Source organism: Onychostruthus taczanowskii, unplaced genomic scaffold (assembly GCF_017590055.1).
Source record: "Onychostruthus taczanowskii isolate IOZ18803 unplaced genomic scaffold, ASM1759005v1 scaffold101, whole genome shotgun sequence".
NCBI classification, from domain to species: domain Eukaryota; kingdom Metazoa; phylum Chordata; class Aves; order Passeriformes; family Passeridae; genus Onychostruthus; species Onychostruthus taczanowskii.
Window position 1 is genome coordinate 1,003,466 of NW_024496638.1, and position 19,252 is coordinate 1,022,717.

The 19,252-nt window shown below is 39.3% G+C and overlaps 1 protein-coding gene across 1 annotated transcript in view; it reads left to right on the forward strand.

Annotated features, from left to right (window-relative positions):
• Positions 1 to 8,117: 8,117 nt before the first annotated feature.
• The window catches only part of SHANK2 (SH3 and multiple ankyrin repeat domains 2), a 242,700-nt gene continuing 231,565 nt past the window's right edge, over positions 8,118 to 19,252 (forward strand). Inside the window, exons 1-6 of the mRNA XM_041411608.1 lie at positions 8,118 to 8,321; positions 14,344 to 14,547; positions 16,127 to 16,198; positions 16,332 to 16,440; positions 16,698 to 16,849; positions 17,645 to 17,812. Coding sequence (XP_041267542.1) covers positions 8,118 to 8,321; positions 14,344 to 14,547; positions 16,127 to 16,198; positions 16,332 to 16,440; positions 16,698 to 16,849; positions 17,645 to 17,812 — 909 coding nt within the window. The remainder of the gene's footprint in view (positions 8,322 to 14,343; positions 14,548 to 16,126; positions 16,199 to 16,331; positions 16,441 to 16,697; positions 16,850 to 17,644; positions 17,813 to 19,252) is intronic.

Below are 19,252 nucleotides of genomic sequence, written 5' to 3' on the forward strand. Positions count from 1 at the left end.
AGCTCTAAATGCTAACCTGTGTGCAAGGAGGAGAGGAAATCTGCTTTATCTGCATTCAGGGCTTGATCTAATCTACATAACAAGACACCAGCAGTGCTTCTCTGTTAACATTTTATTCTGTTTGTATTTGAATTATCAGAAAAACATGTTCTATGGGTAAAGAGCTTGATAAACATCAAATGCAAATTAACAAGCAACAAAGCTGCTTTGTCCATCAGGGATGTGAAATTTAGGTAAATATGTTCAACAAGCTTTGATTTTTTTTTTTTTTTTTTGACTCCTGTTGTTAATCTTTTTAAATTCTCTTATGTCCTTTCCCTTCCAACATATCATAATCTTTTTGATATTTACATAGCTAAGTGCAAGCAGAGGCTGGGAGCAGAAAGGCTGGAAAATAAAATGCCTTGCCCTGTATGGTAAAAAAATTTGGTGGGCACTCTAAAATGACCATTTAATCTATCTTCTTAGAAACAGACAGTGACTATTGAAAATTGAAGTGGTGTAGTACTTCAGTGTTACTTCAAGAACATGTTGTAACTACTCACATTGTAGCATTCTTGGTTGGATAAGAGAAGGGGATTTTTTTGCTTTCAGTCAGTGCATCTGCAGCTTATTTTGTCATAGAAAACTTCCAGGATGGGGCACCCATAGCTGCTCTGGGCAACTAGTGCCTCCCCACCTTCACAGTAAGGAATTTCTTTGTAATATTTTATGTAAAAGCTGTCATGTTATAAAGAAATGCCTTTCTGGATCAAGAACTGGATTAAGCTGGATGAATTTTTCCATGTTTATGAATACAATGTTGAGTCCAAGAAGACATTGCACTTTTTGGGTGCAAGTCGTGTATGTGGGACAATGTGATTGGTGCATTTCCTAAAATATTTTGTTGTTTTCCACTTCCATCCTATTTGGATTACTTATGTAGCTGCTACTTATTTAGCGCTTTTTTTTTTTTTTTTTTTTTTTTTTTTTTGTTTTTTTTGCTTTCAGTCAGTGCATCTGCAGCTTATTTTGTCATAGAAAACTTCCAGGATGGGGCACCCATAGCTGCTCTGGGCAACTAGTGCCTCCCCACCTTCACAGTAAGGAATTTCTTTGTAATATTTTATGTAAAAGCTGTCATGTTATAAAGAAATGCCTTTCTGGATCAAGAACTGGATTAAGCTGGATGAACTTTTCCATGTTTATGAATACAATGTTGAGTCCAAGAAGACATTGCACTTTTTGGGTGCAAGTCGTGTATGTGGGACAATGTGATTGGTGCATTTCCTAAAATATTTTGTTGTTTTCCACTTCCATCCTATTTGGATTAGTTATGTAGCTGCTACTTATTTAGCTTTTTTTTTTTTTTTTTTTTTTTTTTTTTTGTCATCTGTTTAAAGTGGTTTTGAATTCTGGATCAATACATACTAAACAGGTGAATTTTCAAACTGAATGTTGCTTTTACAACTAAGTGCATGCAATTCCTGTGAAGATCTTATTAAATACTTCAGAGTGATTATTATTTTGCCATAAGTAAACTACAGTTTCCGCTGCAAGGAATATTTAAAGAATGTCTTAGGAGCCCCGTTGTCTATCTGTTGGAAAGCAGAAGTTCTAATAAATGTGAAAATGAGAGGCCATGCTAAAAGCAACTGTAGAAATGATCAGAGCCTGGAAGGTAGCTCTGTGGGGCTCATGGGACTGGGCCTAATTCCTTGTCTGGAAGAAGGACCTTTATTTAAAGGTCAGCCAGAATTGTTCTGGAAACCTTGTGGGGGCTTAAAAGAAGCCACTTAAGAACTTATATTGCCACTGGGAGTTGGCCTTTACTGCAAACTTCCCTGTGCTGGTTAACATTTATTAATACTTGCTATGTTTCCCCTATTAAAATGTTTGAATCATTTTTTTATCCATTCTAACTAATTTTACTGCTCCACCCTGTCCTAAGTCTTTACACCTGCTTCCTCTTCCTGCCAGCAGGTTCTTTTTTCTCATGTTGAAATCATACTTCAAATGTTTATGTTGATATTCCACTTCAGACTTTCAAAAGCTTTTTCTACATCTGCTTCTCTGCCTGTCTTCCAGCCTTCCTCATTCAGTAGAAGTTGCTTGTCTCCTGTATTCTTCATACCTATCCTTGCCCAAAATATCTCTTTACATCTGCCTGGGTGAACTTCAGCCTTTCCATGGAGATACCATGACCAGCTGAGTAGTTTACAGGGAAAATAAATGCTAAGTAGAAGAGACAGAGAACAAAGGAGAAATTTAGCTTCCAAAGCTGCTTGGTAATGAAAGAAACTCAAAACTACCCTGTTTTTGCAGAAATAGGCTGCTTGTGTAGATTGTGTGTGTGCAGCAGAGATAACGAAACACCTGTGTTTAAAAATACCAAAATAAAAAAAATTACCTGCTTACACACCCACTTTAATCATACGGTATTGGCATTTTAAGATTCTAAATACCAAAAATTAATGGGACTTAGCTGCTTCTTAACAAGTCTGTGCAAATAGGCATGAACAAGAGAACTCAGAAATAAGTGACAGATTTGACAATTTCTTCACAGAATTTTCTTCTTTGTTTCCTTGAAAAATAAAAGGTGAGGTGAAGTCTCATTCTTGAGCCCTTTTGCAAAACATTTTGACAATTGTGCTGGCCACCCTGCAAAGAAATCAAGGGCTGCTTAAATCTGCTCTTTAACAGGGCAGTGAAAACAATCTCCTGGTGGTGCTGATGAGAACCAATGGATATGACCATTGATTTTGAATATTGATTTCCAATCAATAATTCATCTTGGAAGCATGATGAGAAACAAGAGCTTGAGAGAAAAGTACAGGAGGAATTTTTGCTTGTCATTCTGGTACTGTAGTATTTGTGTCAGCACTCATCTTCTAAAATATTTATCTGGGTGTTTCAGTTATTTAACAGAAAGATCAAAAATACATTATCACCAGGAAGTGAATTTAAGTGAGGGACTGCTGAATGGGGAATAAAGCTGTAATTAGGGAAGTTGTTCCTGTCTGGTGGAGCTGGGGGAACAAGGGAGCTCCAAGCGCCTCGTCTCTCCTGAGGTTTTGCTGTGGATTGTTAGCACTCCTTGTGCATGTTCTGGCTTTCTTCTTGTAGATATTTTCTTTTAGGTTTTGCCTTTGCCTGGCTGGCTTTTGTGTCTGTGCCCTGGTTGGAGTTGTGGAATTTGGGTGCTGATAACATTTCCATTGGGGTTAATCCTGTTGCTCTGTTTGTGGGCATCTCTTTCCTGTCACTCAGGCAGTGGTGTGTCAGAGCCACTCCGTGCTGGCAAACATTAATGCTGACTTTGGATGAAGTGTTTCTGCCCTTTCAAGCCCTAGCAGTTCACTTCTGGCCCTGTGCCATCTTTCTCCTGCTGCTTCTGCAAACATTTGCATAGTGATCCAGAACAAGAGGCATGATGGGTTTGAAAACGAACCTCCCAAACAAAAAACAAGAGCTGGAGTTTGACCTGGATCAGTGCTTTGCTTTGCTTCGCTGTTCATGTTAAAGCAGTCTGGGGACAAGGGTGGAGTGCTCTGGGGTGAGAAGGACGATGGGCTTGCTTTTTAGGAGGGAATGCTGGTTACTGCCAGCTTTAAAGTTGGAGTGCAGAGGGAGCTTGAACCCATCAAATTGCAAATTTCCCTTTGGAACTTGTCTTCAATTCAAAATTTCCTCTGCATGACCTTTTCTGCCCAACTAGGGGGAGGTGTGAAATATATGCCATGCTGGGACTCAACCCCCCCACCTCCAGCTCTGTCTGAAGTGCACTTTTGTTTTAATATTATTATAATTAGAAAAGAAAATGCTTGATCTTCTCCAGCATTTTAATTTAGTACCTCGTCAAGCTGGTTCTTGAGCTGATATGTATAATCCTGAATAAAGCCACAGAATCCAAGTGTTGGAAGCTCTGGCAGGTTTTGCACAGAAATCCCTTTCCTGAATAGTTTTCCTTCAGAGTTAATGACTAAATACCTTTTCCAGCAGTGGCTGTTCCTCTCCTAACAAACTTTTCTCACAGTCTGGTTTATGGCATTACTCAGCCTGTGACAATGCCCACTCTGTATGCCAGATATTCCCACAGGTAGGTTTGTAGCCTGGCCTCACAGCAGCAGTCTGGAGGGCTTCTCCCTGCAGGCAACAGGCTGCTATTGTGCAAATGAGTGTTTATATAAAAATAGATTGGTCTTATCTTGACTAGGAGTCAGTGACCCCTGGATCTGAAACCTGGCCTTGGACAAGGTTTTGTGCTTGTGCCTCAGCTGTGTTTTAGGGACAAACAAGACCAGGAGGGTTTGGTACTTTGCAGGGTCAACAAAAATCACACAGAGCTGTAAGTTAAGCTGAAGATTTTCAAATGTGGTTTTTATAGTGGATTTATCTGATAATACCTGGATGTTCAATGAAGATCCCCTGACTGGTCTGTCTCTCTATTGATGATATTTCAAACCCTTTCACATCAAGTATACAATATCAACTTACAAACAAATGTCAAGATGTATATTTATTAAATTCCTTTTGTGTGATGTTCAACAACCTTAAGGCTGCAAATAATAGATTAGTCTGTTGCTGCTCTTGGTTCTTCCCCTGCTGTGTCTGTTTGCACTCACTGGAGCATACCTTTCACCCTGAGAGTGAGCTCTGGGCGTTGAATTTTTTCCCATTTGATAACCTGTGCACTGTTTAATTCCAGCCTTTTACAATGTTCTTGTAGGGCTTTTTAAAATTATTTTTTAGAGAAAAAGGGAGTTTGATGGTCATGGTTTGGACTGTTTGAAATTCTCCTTAATGGTGCAGTGGCAGCAAATGGCAGAATAAGAAATTCCGGCAGATTTTGTGAAAGCTGTGGGCTGGACTGGAAAAAAAAAACAATCTAAAAATAGCATCTGTAAAGGGAAGGCAGCAGTCTGAGCTCTGCTTTTCATCTGCCCTGTTGGTCTGAGAAGCATCACCTGGCCATAGCCCCAGAGGCTGGGTGCACATCCTGCTGCTCCTGCCGAGCTAAAGGGCAAGGGGGCTGGGGGAGAAGCTCAGTGATAAGGGGAGCATAAAGCCATCCTTTCACTCTCTCATGTTCCTGCTTCTTTGTGGCCTTCCTGTGTCAAAATGGGTGTTTAACCAACTGCAGCTCAAGCTTGCTTTGCTTAGGGGATGTGCAGAGGCCAGGGCAGGACAGTGCCTGGAGCTGGGGCACACTCAGTGCCCAGGAGCTGAGAAATGTGGACGGACAACATGAGGTGGAAAAAACCCTCTTGGTGTGACGCTTTTCATTGTGTATTTATTGTCAAGATGATAATTTACAGACAATCTTGTCAGCACTCCTCTACACCATAAGCAGCCACAAACAAAACGATCAGTTTAACTGTAGGAATCCTATGATGTGTTGGTCAGTTTGTTTTTTTTAGAAAAGGAAGAAGACATCCCTAAAACATCATCAGTTTAACTGTAGGAATCCTATGATGTGTTGGTCAGTTTGTTTTTTTTTAGAAAAGGAAGAAGACATCCCAGGCAGACATGATAAACCTAATCTATGTTTCAGCTGTGTTGAACCAATGAATTGCCAGGTAGGAATTAGGAATCTGGGATGAAACATTTTAATGGATTATAAAGTATTAATTAGTAAGCCAGGAAACTTGCCTTTTTTTCCTGATGTAGTGAGTTTGGTTGTGGAAAAATCTTTTGGAATATCGTTGGGACAAAAGTGAAACAGTTCCTAAAAGATAACAGTTTCCATGTGGGAGCTGTGATAGCCAGTGGCTCTGGTTAACAAACGGTGGGATCTTCCATTTCCACACAACTTGAGCCAAACAAATTGCCAGTTTCTCCAGTATTCAAGTGGTCTTGCTTAAAAAATGATGTTTAAATTATCTGTTTCTCCACTGTGCTGGTGGGGCCCATATCCTGTTCACCTTGCCGCTGTGGATACAGACTTTCATTATCCTTTCTATGCTTAATTGTACATTATTTTCCAGAAGATTAGGTGTCTTGTGCCTTGTTGACAAGTCTCCAAGAAGTTCTTTGTCCCAGTATTTATAAAACTTAAAACCTTGATTCCTGGGAGCTGGCTTTTCAGCTAGAAATTTTCCTTTCTTATTATAGAATGAAATATTCCTGTTTCTGCATGAAAATACACTTGCCAAAACCTGGGGAAATTTTTTCCTCCTAACTCAACTCTTATTTGGCTGCTGTATAACTGCAGTTTGCTGCTCTCTGTATCCACTGCCCTGGAATATGTTGAACTCTCAGATGGCTTTAGGGACAGACAAACCATGTGATGGTCTTTGTCTTTCTGCTCACACTCGCTGGCCTGTACCTCTTATGCCCTTAAATTCTGTGTATTACCCTACTGTATTTTGGGTTCACATGTTTTAGCAGTGGCAGACAAATAGAGAAACCACAGAAATGTTTATGCTTTTTATTGACTTAAGGTGCTTTGGAGAGCAGCGTTAATCTACAGTTCACTGAAGCAGCAAAAATATGAAATACTCCCTGCAGAGTTTTCCTTTGCAAATAGAGCCTTCCATTAAGCTGTTGTGAACTGGCTTTCTTTCAGGTTTCTGAATGCACTGGTTTTGTCTTCATTAGTAATTATAGCTGAGGGTAATAACACTAGAATTATCCTTCATCAGAAACAACAATAAGGCTTGATGATGTGGGGGTGTGATGTGATGTGGGAGTGCTTGTCCTTGACCTCCAGCCTCAGGCCTGACTCTCCACTGCCCAGCCAACCTATGGGCACCTTAAAATGGGAAATGGCAGTGGCAGCCTTTGGTCTCTGCTCTGGAGTCACTGGTACAGTGACTGGGCAGTGAAGAGGGAATGACTTAAGCTGAAGTGTTAGACACAGTGGTAAAAAAATGTTCTTTTATCCCTTGATGTTGTTTGACTTGATTTACTTGGGCTGATCTGGCTGAGAGATCAATATAGAAAATGTGTACTTGGATACTTAAGTATGCTCACCTGGTTTGTGAGTGGTCAAGTGTTCAAGTCACTTCACCCTTCCATGCTTCACTTTGGCTTTACTATCTCTTTTTAAATGTGACCTGGCAGTGGAATTGCTTGTTTGGTTTTTTCTTTTTCTTTTATTTTTCTTCCAACTGAATTTTTATTTTGCATTAAAATGCAGAGGAATTGTCTTGGAGGATTACTCACAGGAAAAAAAAGAAAAATAATACATTTTTCTGGCCTCCTAAATCTGAAAAGTTATATGATGTCCAAACACTGTAGAGTTTATTGTTGGTCTTTTCAGTTTTTTCCACTGTAAATGTTTTCCTCCATTTTTCCATAGACTAATAATTTTCATATCCTGGAGCAGCTTTGAGTTTGTGGGACAAAACCAAAATGCATTCGCTCTTGTCGGCGGAAAAGCCCAGAAGGCAAATGTTCTGCTGTTCTTAGTGTGAGACCCCTCATTACAAATGTCTTTAGTCTTGAATAAACATTACTTTCATTTTAGCCTAAGCTATATCACAGATTAAAACTGCTTCTGAACTCCAAGTATTTGTAATGGACAGATTTGGGTGGTGTTGGTTTAAAAGGATGTTGTGTGAGCCACAAACCACAGAGCAGCATCTGTGTCTGTCTGGCTCCCTGTAGGATTTCATTTTTTGCTTGGTTCCACTATTTGGGAATACTGACTTTTATGAAAGCCTCACCTGTGCAGATCCTTGATGTACAGGATGATGTTAGTTTAGCATTTACATTAATTCCCTGAAATGTCTTTTCACTGGGAGGAGGAAGCTTCAAAGCCAGACCTAGCTCTTAGTAGAGTTTACAGCATGCTGGTTTACCCAGTCACAGGACTGGGTAATTATGCTGTTTTTTCTGGATCCTTTGGGAGGTTGGGTGTGTCTGGAAAGGAAGGTCATGTTCTTTTTTACTACTCTTTTTTCCTTCTCCTGCCCTTCTTCTCTAGTAAATTGGTAGCCAGATTTATTTCCTTTACACTCTGCCTACCCACATAATTGACAGAAATAAATAAAAGGAAGATAAACCATAAAACTTCCTTGTAAAATGCATGTTATTTCCAAGAAGAAAAAAAATGTAGCTGATTCATTTGGAAGACTTGAACTGTAACTTTTTATGTTTTTCTCCTTTGTATTGGCAGGATAAAAAACTTTAACATGCCTCGTAGCCCTACATCAAGTGAAGATGAAATGGCACAAAGCTTCTCTGACTATTCTGTTGAGTCTGAATCAGACAGCTCCAAAGAAGAAACTATTTATGACACAATTAGAGCAACTGCAGAAAAGCCAAGCAGCAGAATGGAAGACAGTCAGAGCAACACTTTAGTGATTCGAATTATCATACCTGACCTGCAGCAAACGGTAAGGCAGAGTGCACTGCAATTAAACAAAGTGAAATTAATGATTAGGTTTGCTGGCTTCAACCTGCAGTACATGTGGTCCCTTTTTTACTTTCTTTTTTGACTTATTGCAGACAAAATTCATGTTTTGTTTTAATGTCTGTGCTTTGTACCCCAGCGGTTTATCTGACTGGTTGCCTCACTAAAGGCTCCATCCCTTCCAAGAGAATTTAGTGTGTTGACCTGATTAAAGCCATGTTCATAAAGCAAAATATCTCTGATCTGCATTTGGAGATTTTGGGTAAAAGAAAGAGACTTAGGAATCCATAACCTCATCAGAGGATGAAGATTGAATCAAAAAATCACATGTTAACTCTATGAAAGCCTTATATATATGTGTGTGTGTATATATATATATATATATATATATATGGCTTCTGTAGTTCCTCTTCTCTTGAAATAGTTTGTGATTGACACTAGACTGGGGTCCTGCAAGAGGTCATCAAATCTCTCTTCACTGTATTTGTTGACTTTTTCTGTCAACTTACCTCACAAAAGACATCCCTTTTAGAGAGGCTGTGGCTTTTAGAGTGTAAAGATGAGGGGAAAAAACCATAAATAAACCTTTCCTTCCTCCTTTGCTGCTGTGCCTTTACTATAGGGTGTTGTTTCTGAACCTTCCAGCCAGAGAAACCAACGCGAGTGCTGTGATAGGAATAAGTGTCATGCTGGAAAAGGTCTTGGCAGAGACTGATTCCATCTAGAACCACAATTTGTCTGAGTTTGTTAATAATTATCTGAATTACCCTGGGTCTCCTTGAATGCTGCTGTCAGGATTTTCAGTGGTGGCACCAACCTTTTGAAATTTCCAAGATGATTATAAAAACACATCCATTTTATGGATGCGAACCACATACATCACTCTGTGCTGATATGTAAGAGCTGCATCATGCCCTGCTGCCATCAAAGATCTATCTCAGATGAAGCCCTTCCTTTCTTCTTAATTAAGTTCATTTTTAGAATGATAGAGATGGGCTGGATGCAGCCTGACAGGAAAAGCTGATTTGACAGTGTGCCCTCAGGTGTGGTTCTGGAGCTCTTTCTGATGATCTTACCAGCTTGCTCTATCTGTGATTCTGTCAATGAATAGATCCATGAAAATGGAATGGCTATACCAGCTTTTCTTGCTATATTTACTCTGCTGTTAAAACCACAGGGATAGTAGCTTAAGTCCTCTTATTTAATTACTCTGATTTCTAGATCAATAGCAAATTACTTATTGACATTATCAAGACAAATTGAAAAACTAATTTTATCATTTGCTCATTTTTATTGTTTTACTTTTTGTATTTCTCTTTCCTTTTCAATAAACTCTTCATGAAAAGTAACTGAATTGTTTTAAGCAGTTCTAAAGCAGCTGATGTATTTCTTATTTAATTTATCAGCCCATAAACTTTTTGTGCAGGAAAGTGAAACCTGGATTCAGGTTAGCAAACAGAAATATTGGTGGATTAAATGTGGTGAAGAAAACTGTGGAGAAGATCAGAGTTGGAGCTGTTGTACAGCTACAAGCCAGAGCAAACATAGGCCCCATTTCCTGTATAATTATAATTAATTAAACATATCAAGTGTTTAAAATTAGTCTGTTTAATCAAAGAAGCATGAAATAACATAATTTAGTTTTCTGCTTCTTTTGGTTTTTAGGGAGTATGATCAAGACTATATTTGTTCTAAGGAAGACAAGTTTAGGGGTTTAGATAAAATTCAGCCTGCTGGGAAGCTTTAAAGCCAAACTCCCAGGGAATGAAGTTTGCTTGTCTGCAGTGGCTGTGGTACAAACTGCCTTTATTTCACTGCAGGTATGAGATAAGCACCAAGCACCATGAGTAGGATGTGCTGCCAGGGAAAACTTTATAGATTACCATACATTGTAGGAAGGCTGTCTTGTTGCTCTTTTATTCTCATTTGAAACTTAGAAGACAATGTGAACCTTGACAATTTCATACAGAGCCCTTAAGAACAATTGCTTTTCAGTTCTTATATTATTTTTTTTTGTCTCCTTCTCAGTTTGGGTGAGAAAAACCCAATTTACTGAAACACTAATTGGTAGAAATGGTAATTTCTTATTGCCTCTGTGCATGACCTGTATTCAGTAAGTGTCATCCTTCTCACAGGAGGGTGGAGAATATTTAAATGAGCAACTGAAAGATTTCCTGAGCTCAGTAAATTTCCTGAGGGAATGGAGAGCATGGAAAGCCCTCCACAGTCTCGAGGAGCATGGGTAAAACATCTGTATTATCTGGCATATATTATTTGGTCTGAATCCAGGCCCAGTCATCCTTGTATCCATTTCCTTTTCCAGCCTATGTAGGAACAAATCCCAAGTGATGCTGCCTTTAAGTGAAATCAGTCTGGTTCCTCAGGAGCTGTTGTCAAGAAAGTCTCCTTTATCTTGCTATTCTGTCAGCGATGGTGTTTTGTGCTTAGAATTGCTCTTTGCCACAGACACTGAGGCACTGTCACTTCTGTCAGCCAGTTGTTTTAAAGAATGTTTTCATCATTTTATTATCAACACATAGGGCTTGTAACATTCTTTTGTTTTACCCTGTACTTAGGTACTTCCTCTGGGTTATGTTTAAAGTCAAAATGCTCAGATCCATACATTTTATTAAATTCTGAGGCTGAGATGGGTTTGGGTCTGCTGAAGACTTCTGAGACACTTTTTGCCCATCTGTCTTGCTGCTCCACTGCAATAATGAACATTTACTGATTACTCCCTCCCCTGGGTTTTGGGGTTTTTAACATTATATTGGACTTCCCATGCAAAATATTGTTTGGTAAGTGGCAGTTTGGTATAGCAACAGCTTAAGTTGGAGCCACTTCTTGGTGTTCTGTTTCTGCATTGCTTTTTATACTTTTGTGTCCTTTCTTTAATTTTTTTTTTAATTATTTGTTGGGTTTTAGGATTAAGAATCTTTTTCTTACCTGCTATTGCTTCTCAGATAAAACAGTTTACTTTGTGCACTTTTTACCTTAAAAAAGTAGGAATCCAGTTGTGCCAACTGCAGCTCGAGTCCCATTTTTCCTTGGGATGCCTCCAGTTTCACTAGTTTCCAGATTGTGCTGCCTCATAGGTACTCTAGGTTTTCTTTTGCAACTTTTCCAAAGTATTCTTCTGTATCCCACTTTGTGCCTGATTGTTTCTTGCTGCTTTCTGTTTGCTCTTCCCTGTTTTATTTTCAGTTTGATAAGAGTTGTTGTGCTGCTGGTATCTGTTCACATGCCCTTTATCTGGGCAGGTGACCTGCTGACATCCTGGCCAGACTGGTTTTTCTGACTTATCCCCTCGTGAATTCTGTGTTTCCTGAGTGCAGCCTGATGGAGGGCAGTGTTTCAGCAGAGAATCAAGCTGAACACAGCGCAAACCAAAATGTGGGACTTGCTCCCTTTTCTTTTTGTGATGCCAAACTCTCGTTTGTGTTTCCCACTTTTTGGCTGTCACATCTTTAATACCAACATCTCTCATTGAAAGGAATAATTCATATTTTGATATCCTGGCAATCATATTTTTGGAGGCAGCTGTACAAACCATTTTGTCGTGTCCCTCAGTCACAGCAGTTTGTGAGATTCACAGCTGAGCAGAAAGTTGTGTTTGCTCAGTGATTTTAAGCAGATAAGTATTATCCCTCAGACATTCTATATCATAAGCATTTTTCCTACTGAATTAATATCTTCCCTTCAGCTGGGGGATTTGTATTTTCCCTGGCTTCTCATCCTGTCCTTCACTCTGACTTGCTCTCACCAGTGTGCAGGAATGCAAGATTATAATTGACCATGTCTCCTGTGATCCAAGGAGCTTTCACATCCCAAAATGAGCCTTGCATCTCAGCAGCCAGTGCTGACATGCTGTCTTGCTGCTGCACGTGCATTTTGAGGGGCTTGCTGTGGTTTTGACAGTGACTTTGAGCCACTCAGGGCGGTTTGGGTTTTTTTTTTTTTTTTGCAAAACCATTGCTGTGGTTTTGACAGTGACTTTGAGCCACTCAGGGCGTTTTTTTTTTGGTTTTTTTTTTTTTTTTTTGGCTATTCTTTGTTTTTACAGTGAATGTATCTGTCAGTGCAAAACATCTGTTTCATGTGTTTCTGTAGTTCCTTGTCACTAAATGATCCCTATTCTTTTTCTTTTTTTTCCTTGTCATTGAAGATTAGAAAAAGGTGCCAATTTTTTTTTGGCTCTGCTGCTGCCTCCTTTCCTTGTGGTCACCATGCCACTTGTGCCTAATGAATTGTTCCTTATGTCATGACTAGAGCAGCCTGAGTGTAGGTCCTGCTGTGACTGAGCTGATGTTTCCTCAGGATACAGAGTGTGGCAGTGAGTAATGACTTGTCTGCAGGATAGAGGGGGTGGCTGTGAAGCTCCCTGCCTGGAGGGCTGCCAGAAGGACACAGAAGCAGCACAGTGGAGTTGTTCCAGGGACAGGCTGGTGGAAAATGCACCTGATGCAGCATCTGAGTGGTCCTTTTTATCCTCTTGGCCAGCACCTGCCTCTGAGGGAGTGGTAACAGCTCCACTTCTATCCTGCCTGGCTTCATGGAAAGCATAAATAATCACTTTTCTCACTAGTTTCACTTTTTTCAGCCTGAGACATTTTGGTAGGAAAAATTTTCCAGTTAGCAATTTACTTTTTACATGACTGATATTATTTAATTGTAAATTGCTAATGGAATCAGCTTTTTTTACAATAAAAGCCCACTTTTTTTCTTATGAATCACTAGAGGAGCTGGAGCTCTCACTGAATTAGTTTGTGAAATATTTGCCTACCATCAAGAACAGAGAGAACACAAGAATAGACTGAACAAAATTGAACATCATGGATTCTCCAGGTGCATTAAAAAGCAGCAGACTTGATTTAACTGTGATCAGAAGTAACTGCTTTGTATTTTTAAAATCAAAACAGTGTTATACAAGTCCAAAATTAGTTTGTTTCACGTAAGAAAGACTTTCCTTGGATCAAAAAATACATGTAATTTCAAAATTACCTTCCCATTTGAATAACACTCACTGAAATCTTTCAGATGTGTGGATAATGTTAAAAGTTGTGCTCATTGCACATCTTGTAACTGACAGTTTTGCTGAAAATGCTGATGTTTGAGTCTGAATCTTGTATTGAAGTTTGAATCCATGTAGGAGTTGTGGGGCAAGTGAGGTTCAGAAGGAACACAGAGATTTCAAACAGGTTTGCCTTGTTGCTAAGCCAATACTGTAACTACTGGGATGTTTGGGAAGGAAAATACTTGTTACCATCTACTTTGTATCCCTGTCTCCTTCCCTTCAGCATGTAATACCCCCAAAACTTTTCACAAAACACCTTGAAAAATAAAATAAGTAAGGGAAATGATGGCTGCTTCCTAGCCAGCCTTACTTGTGACAAAGTCTCTAACATTTCACTTCATGTTGAAGACTGTAAAGAATTAAAGCAGAAACAGCATTATGTGTTCAGGATGTACATCAGAGGCACCAAATTGCTTTCTAGGCATTGCCATCTGCTGGTACCTTGGAACCAGTGACTGCAGTGTAGGCAAAATCCCTGAATTCCAGCTTGGTAAGAAGCAGAGAACAGCAGAAGTTTGTCAAGGTTTTATAGTCATTTGCTTCATGTTGTACCATTCCTCCCATAAGCTTACCCTCAGATAAATGTAGCCAAAAGGGAAGTAGAATCCAATAGTTAAGTGGATAGTTAAACACCTTGTAACATCCCTTTTGAGCAGGTTTTCCATTAAGGTGCTCTGTCTCTGAGGAAGGATGTGTGTTCCCTGAGGTTTGTGGAAGGACTTGAAATGTCCTGTGTTTTCACAGTACTTGTGCATGAGGTATTATCAATGCATATCTGAAATAGAATTCTTGCTGAGCAATGTTTTGTCATGGAGTCTGTATATTTATTAAGCATATTCCTATTATTCATGACACTTGTAAATTTGAGAATGTAAGACACTGTTGAAATGTTTTTTTCACTAATTTGGTTCCTTCAAATTTCTCTTTGCAGAAATGCATTCGATTTAACCCAGAAGCTTCAGTGTGGGTTGCAAAGCAGCGGATTTTGTGCACTTTGAACCAGAGTTTGAAAGATGTCCTGAATTATGGACTGTTCCAGCCTGCAAGCAATGGGAGGGATGGGAAGTTTTTGGATGAGGAAAGACTTCTGAGGGAATACCCACAACCAGTCAATAAAGGAGTTCCTTCACTTGAGGTATTTTTAGATCTAACATCTGCAGCATTTCTGTTCTGATATAAACTGTGCAGAAAGCTGTATTTGAGGTGTCTGCATGCACCTGAATTACATCTGGGAAATGCTTATCCAGAGAGTCTGAGCTTTGCTCACAGAAGTGCTGGCATTCCCTGCTCATGGAGCTGGTCCATCCTCAAAAAGTTGCAAAGAGTCAGCCCTTCTGGGACAGTGGATTTTGGAGTTTTCCTTTGCTGAGGACACAGGAATTTATCTTATTTAGTGATTTAATAAAGAAATGTAAGGTTCTAGGTGAAGCTGTTGGATCTGTGATGATGTTTGCAATAGCAGTGTAGTAGTTGCTGGATAACCAGACTTTGCTTTCTCCCAAAGAGAACTTTCTGTCTCAGTGAAGCCTTTTTTAACCCCCATCTAGTTCCCTCTGTGCCATCCTTCAGAGTGCACAGGCTGCCTCTGCCTGCCTCCTAGGAAAGCAGTAATAGGGGAGAGGGCGTGTACTGGGATTTCCCCCTCTCTGTTGCTCCTGCAGAGGCTCTGCAGTTGGGAATACGCTAGGCAGAACTTTTATGGCACTGAACAAACTTGGAGCAGAGCCAGATCACGCAACATAGCAGCAAACTGGGGCATGAAACTGGCATTTAATTAATTTTGATATTGCCTGTATGGTGGCAGATCAACCATTAATAATGTGTGGTTAATAGACTTACTCCATTATAACACAAATCCAAGAGAAAAGAATCAGGGTCCTGAGAAGGCTTCAGGTCTTCTCTTTTCCAGAATTTATTTCAGAGTTTCAGTCACTGATGACCACATTACAGCTGTAAGGAAATTAAACAGCCACTTTATTTTGTTTTGTCATTTTTCATGAGTGTTGACTGCAGCAATTGAGGTGTTAAAAGTGATTTTGTGCAAAGCTGGTGCTAAAGCCTCATTCAGTGCAGTCCCTTGTCCAACAGACATGCTGCATTCCTGGAATTCTGCATGGGACAATAAGAGAGTCATAAATTATAGCTATGGAAACCCCCATGACTTTTGCTACAGATCTTGCTACTGTACCTAAGCTGCTCAGGATAAAACGTGACAGTTTCAGCCAAAAAGAGAGGCAATCCTCCGAATCTCATTCACAAAACCAGTCCTGTTCAACATCAGAACAACTATTTCCATTTGCAAGTTCCTCTTATATTGACTAAGGGACTTTCAGGTATACCAGAAATGCTAAGCTGCAATTTTGAAATCGATATTTTTTTATTGAACATGCCTTCCCAGCTTTCTGCCTGAGACTATAAATGAAAGTGCCCAGGAATCCTTGGGGAAAAGTTCTTTTCAGTGTAATTCTTGCTTATTTCTGTAGATTCTAGAGGCTGGTCTCATTTCCCACATACCTCCACTGATCTCACTGTATTGGTACAAGATATGAATTTTGCTTAAATGATGTAAAACTATATGAAATACTGAGCCTATTTCTAAAATTTTAAAAATTTTACCTAAATCTACCATCACAGTGGATGATACTTCTTGGTAAGATCAGAAAATGATATTATGAATTCCAAGTTTTTAAGTTTTAAAATCTTTCTTCCCTCAGTTTCGCTACAAGAAAAGAGTGTACAGACAGTTCAACCTCGATGAAAAGCAGCTGGCCAAGCTTCACACCAAGGTATCCCAATTCCCTGCAGGAGTTAGCAATTACCTACAGTGGGTGTTGACATCAGTCAAAAAAATAATTCATTTTTAGTCAAAATTTTATTTTTGAAATCATAGGATGATTCATTTTTTGCTCTTTGTTTCAGGCCAATTTGAAAAAATTTATGGATCATGTCCACCATCTCTCTGTGGAAAAAATGACCAAGATGTTGGACCGAGGACTGGACCCAAACTATCACGACTTAGAAAGCGGAGGTCAGAACAACAAAACTAAGCAGCAGAGAGGGGTACCTTGAGTTAGTTAAACTTAAATTGATTAAAAGGGTGAATCTCACACATTCCTTCATAACTCTGAACCGGTGGAATCTGTAGGGCTTTGCTGTCCAAAGGAGATAATTGATAATTTTATGCTTTTCTTTGAACAGTATTTTAAACTTTTTTTATAAAGTAACTTAAATTTATTTTGTAATTTTGCTCACCTTTTTCCAAGTACTTCCTATTCTCTTCCTTAGAAACACCCCTAACTTTGGCAGCACAGCTTGACAACACAGTAGAAGTGATAAAAGCCCTGAAAAATGGAGGAGCACATTTAGACTTCAGAGCCAAAGATGGAATGACAGCTCTGCACAAAGCAGCCAGAGCCAAGAACCAAGTAGCCCTCAAGGTAAATGCTTTCAGGAGAAAATTATGTGTAATCTTGTTTAAAAAAGGAGACTGTTTTCAGTTAATTATTGTATTGTCCTCCATGGATCCTTTAGGATATGCTTGTTCTAGTGCTTTCTTGTGGCTTTCAAGTCTTAGCATTTGCTTTCAATAAAGAGCATTTTAATTTCTGATCTATCTTTTCCTGGTAGGAAGAAAAGTGGTGAAATTTAAGCTTATTCATTGGTACACTGAGATGTGTCTGAGGAAATAGGAATAGCATTCTTGTCACTCAACACTTTGTAAGCAGCTCCCAGTGGCATGGATTGCACATTATGCCTTAACACAATGTCTTCTGTTTTCTTTTGTATTTTAACAGGTATTCTTAAATCACTCTAATGGTCTAGATTAAGTCTTAGATTTATGGGTTTTGCTTATTCCCTTTTGACAGATACTCAAATTGCATGACATTTTTGGTAAAGCACCTTGGAGCTGAAGAGGTGAATGTGTTGCAAAGGTGATGCAACATTTACAGAGCTGACATTTCTGAACCTAGTGAGAGGATGGAAACTGGACATTACCACTCCTTTCTGTGCCATCCCCATAGATTCCTTTAGATCTTAATTATTCCAAGGTCATTTCTTGCTTAACTTATTCTGTGCTGTGGCCCACTCTTAGCAGCTGATAAATAGGTGAGCAAATAATATTATGTCAATGATCAACCTCATACATATTTTTTCAGGTTTTTTTCAGGTAAAGACCCTTTATATGGAAGTCCCTCCCAAATCTATTTTTCACAGTCTGTGATTGCTTTCAGACCCTTTTAGAGCTGGGAGCATCTCCCAACTACAAGGACAGCTGTGGCCTGACCCCGCTGTACCACACGGCCGTGGTGGGAGGGGACCCTTTCTGCTGTGAGCTCTTACTCCATGAACATGCTACAGTCAGCTGCAAGGATGAAAATGGATGGCAAGAAATTCATCAGGTAGGAAGATTTGCTTTTTGTTTGGAGTTGGACTTGCATGAGGAAATGTGCCCTGGTTGTTCTAGGGTTAAGCACTATTTTCAAGTCCCTGCACATTCAAGTATGAAATTTCTTGCTCTTTCTATCTACTTTTTCTACTTCTTTTTATTTATTCACTTTGCATCCTGCTGTGGTGACTAAGAAGTAGAAAACTGTTTCAGTGGTGTTCCGTAACTTTGAAATCCTCTGGTTACTGTGGATTTTGATGCAGAAATTGCACTCGTCATATTTATGCTGTGAACTCTTGGAAGTTTAGATTCCTGTTTGCGGCACTTCAGTAGGAAAATGTAGTTTTCTTTTGGTTAGATGCCAGAGTCAGTGTCCTTGATAATGCTCCTTTTGTGTTTGTCAGGGTGCTTTCCCTTTGTCTCTGCTGAACTTTGCAGGAAGGTTTGGGTTGAGGATCCTGCTGCTGGGGCCCATCAGCCTCTCCCTGTCCTCTTCAGAAATGCCTGAATGTTATCCAGCAGTTGTGTAAAAATGTTTTATTGATTTCCCTTTGCACAGTGATAAACTCAATAATATATGAAGTTCAAAGATTCTAACAGTCCCAATGTCGTTGCTGCTACTTTGTTGTGTCTCTGTATGGATGAGTTTGGAAAACTACAAAAATTAGAACTGCTGTAGTATGAGATAAAGATACATGTAATCAACCGTACAGGTCTGCCTGGGTCATCTTGACTCAATTTATTTTCTGAGCACTAAATTCTTTAGTACACAGATTTTTTTTCTTCTTTTCTTGGAAAGAAATGGGAGGTAGCTTTGGCACCCACATTTGGGCAGGATTTGGAGCTTTTTCACTAAGTGGGTCTAGGTCAAGGTTGCTTGGATCCATCTCTAGAGTAGGAGAAAAGAAAGGAATTAATTTTTTACCATATTTTCTGAGGATATGGAGGAAATGGATTGTCTAAATCAAAGTATTGCCCCATCTGGACTCCATAAAAATACAGGGAAACTGTCCCTCTATTTAAATCCCAGCCTCATACACATAAGGTTATTTTTTCTCATAATGAAATAGAGCTTTCCAAACTTCCTGTGTTGGTTGTAATCCTAAATAAATCAATGTTTACATCTGGGTTAGGAACAATCTGTTTGGACTAATCAATAATTCAAGCATTCCTCAATGAAGTAAGAAGGATGGGGATTTAATTTGTGCACTGAGCAGTCCACTTAACTTCTTTTCCAAATTGTAGATCCAAGCCAGGTGTGTCAGTCTGTACCTCCCACAGAATTCAGGAATGATGAGATACCTCAGAAAGACTGAATGGATTTCTATACTTTATCTCTTACCTTAAGTTCTGATATATGTAGGAATGATGCTGATTTAAGATACCACAAAGTCCAAAACATTATAAATTGGGAGGTGCTTGGTCAGTGGGCCGTAGAGGAGAAGGAAGTCAA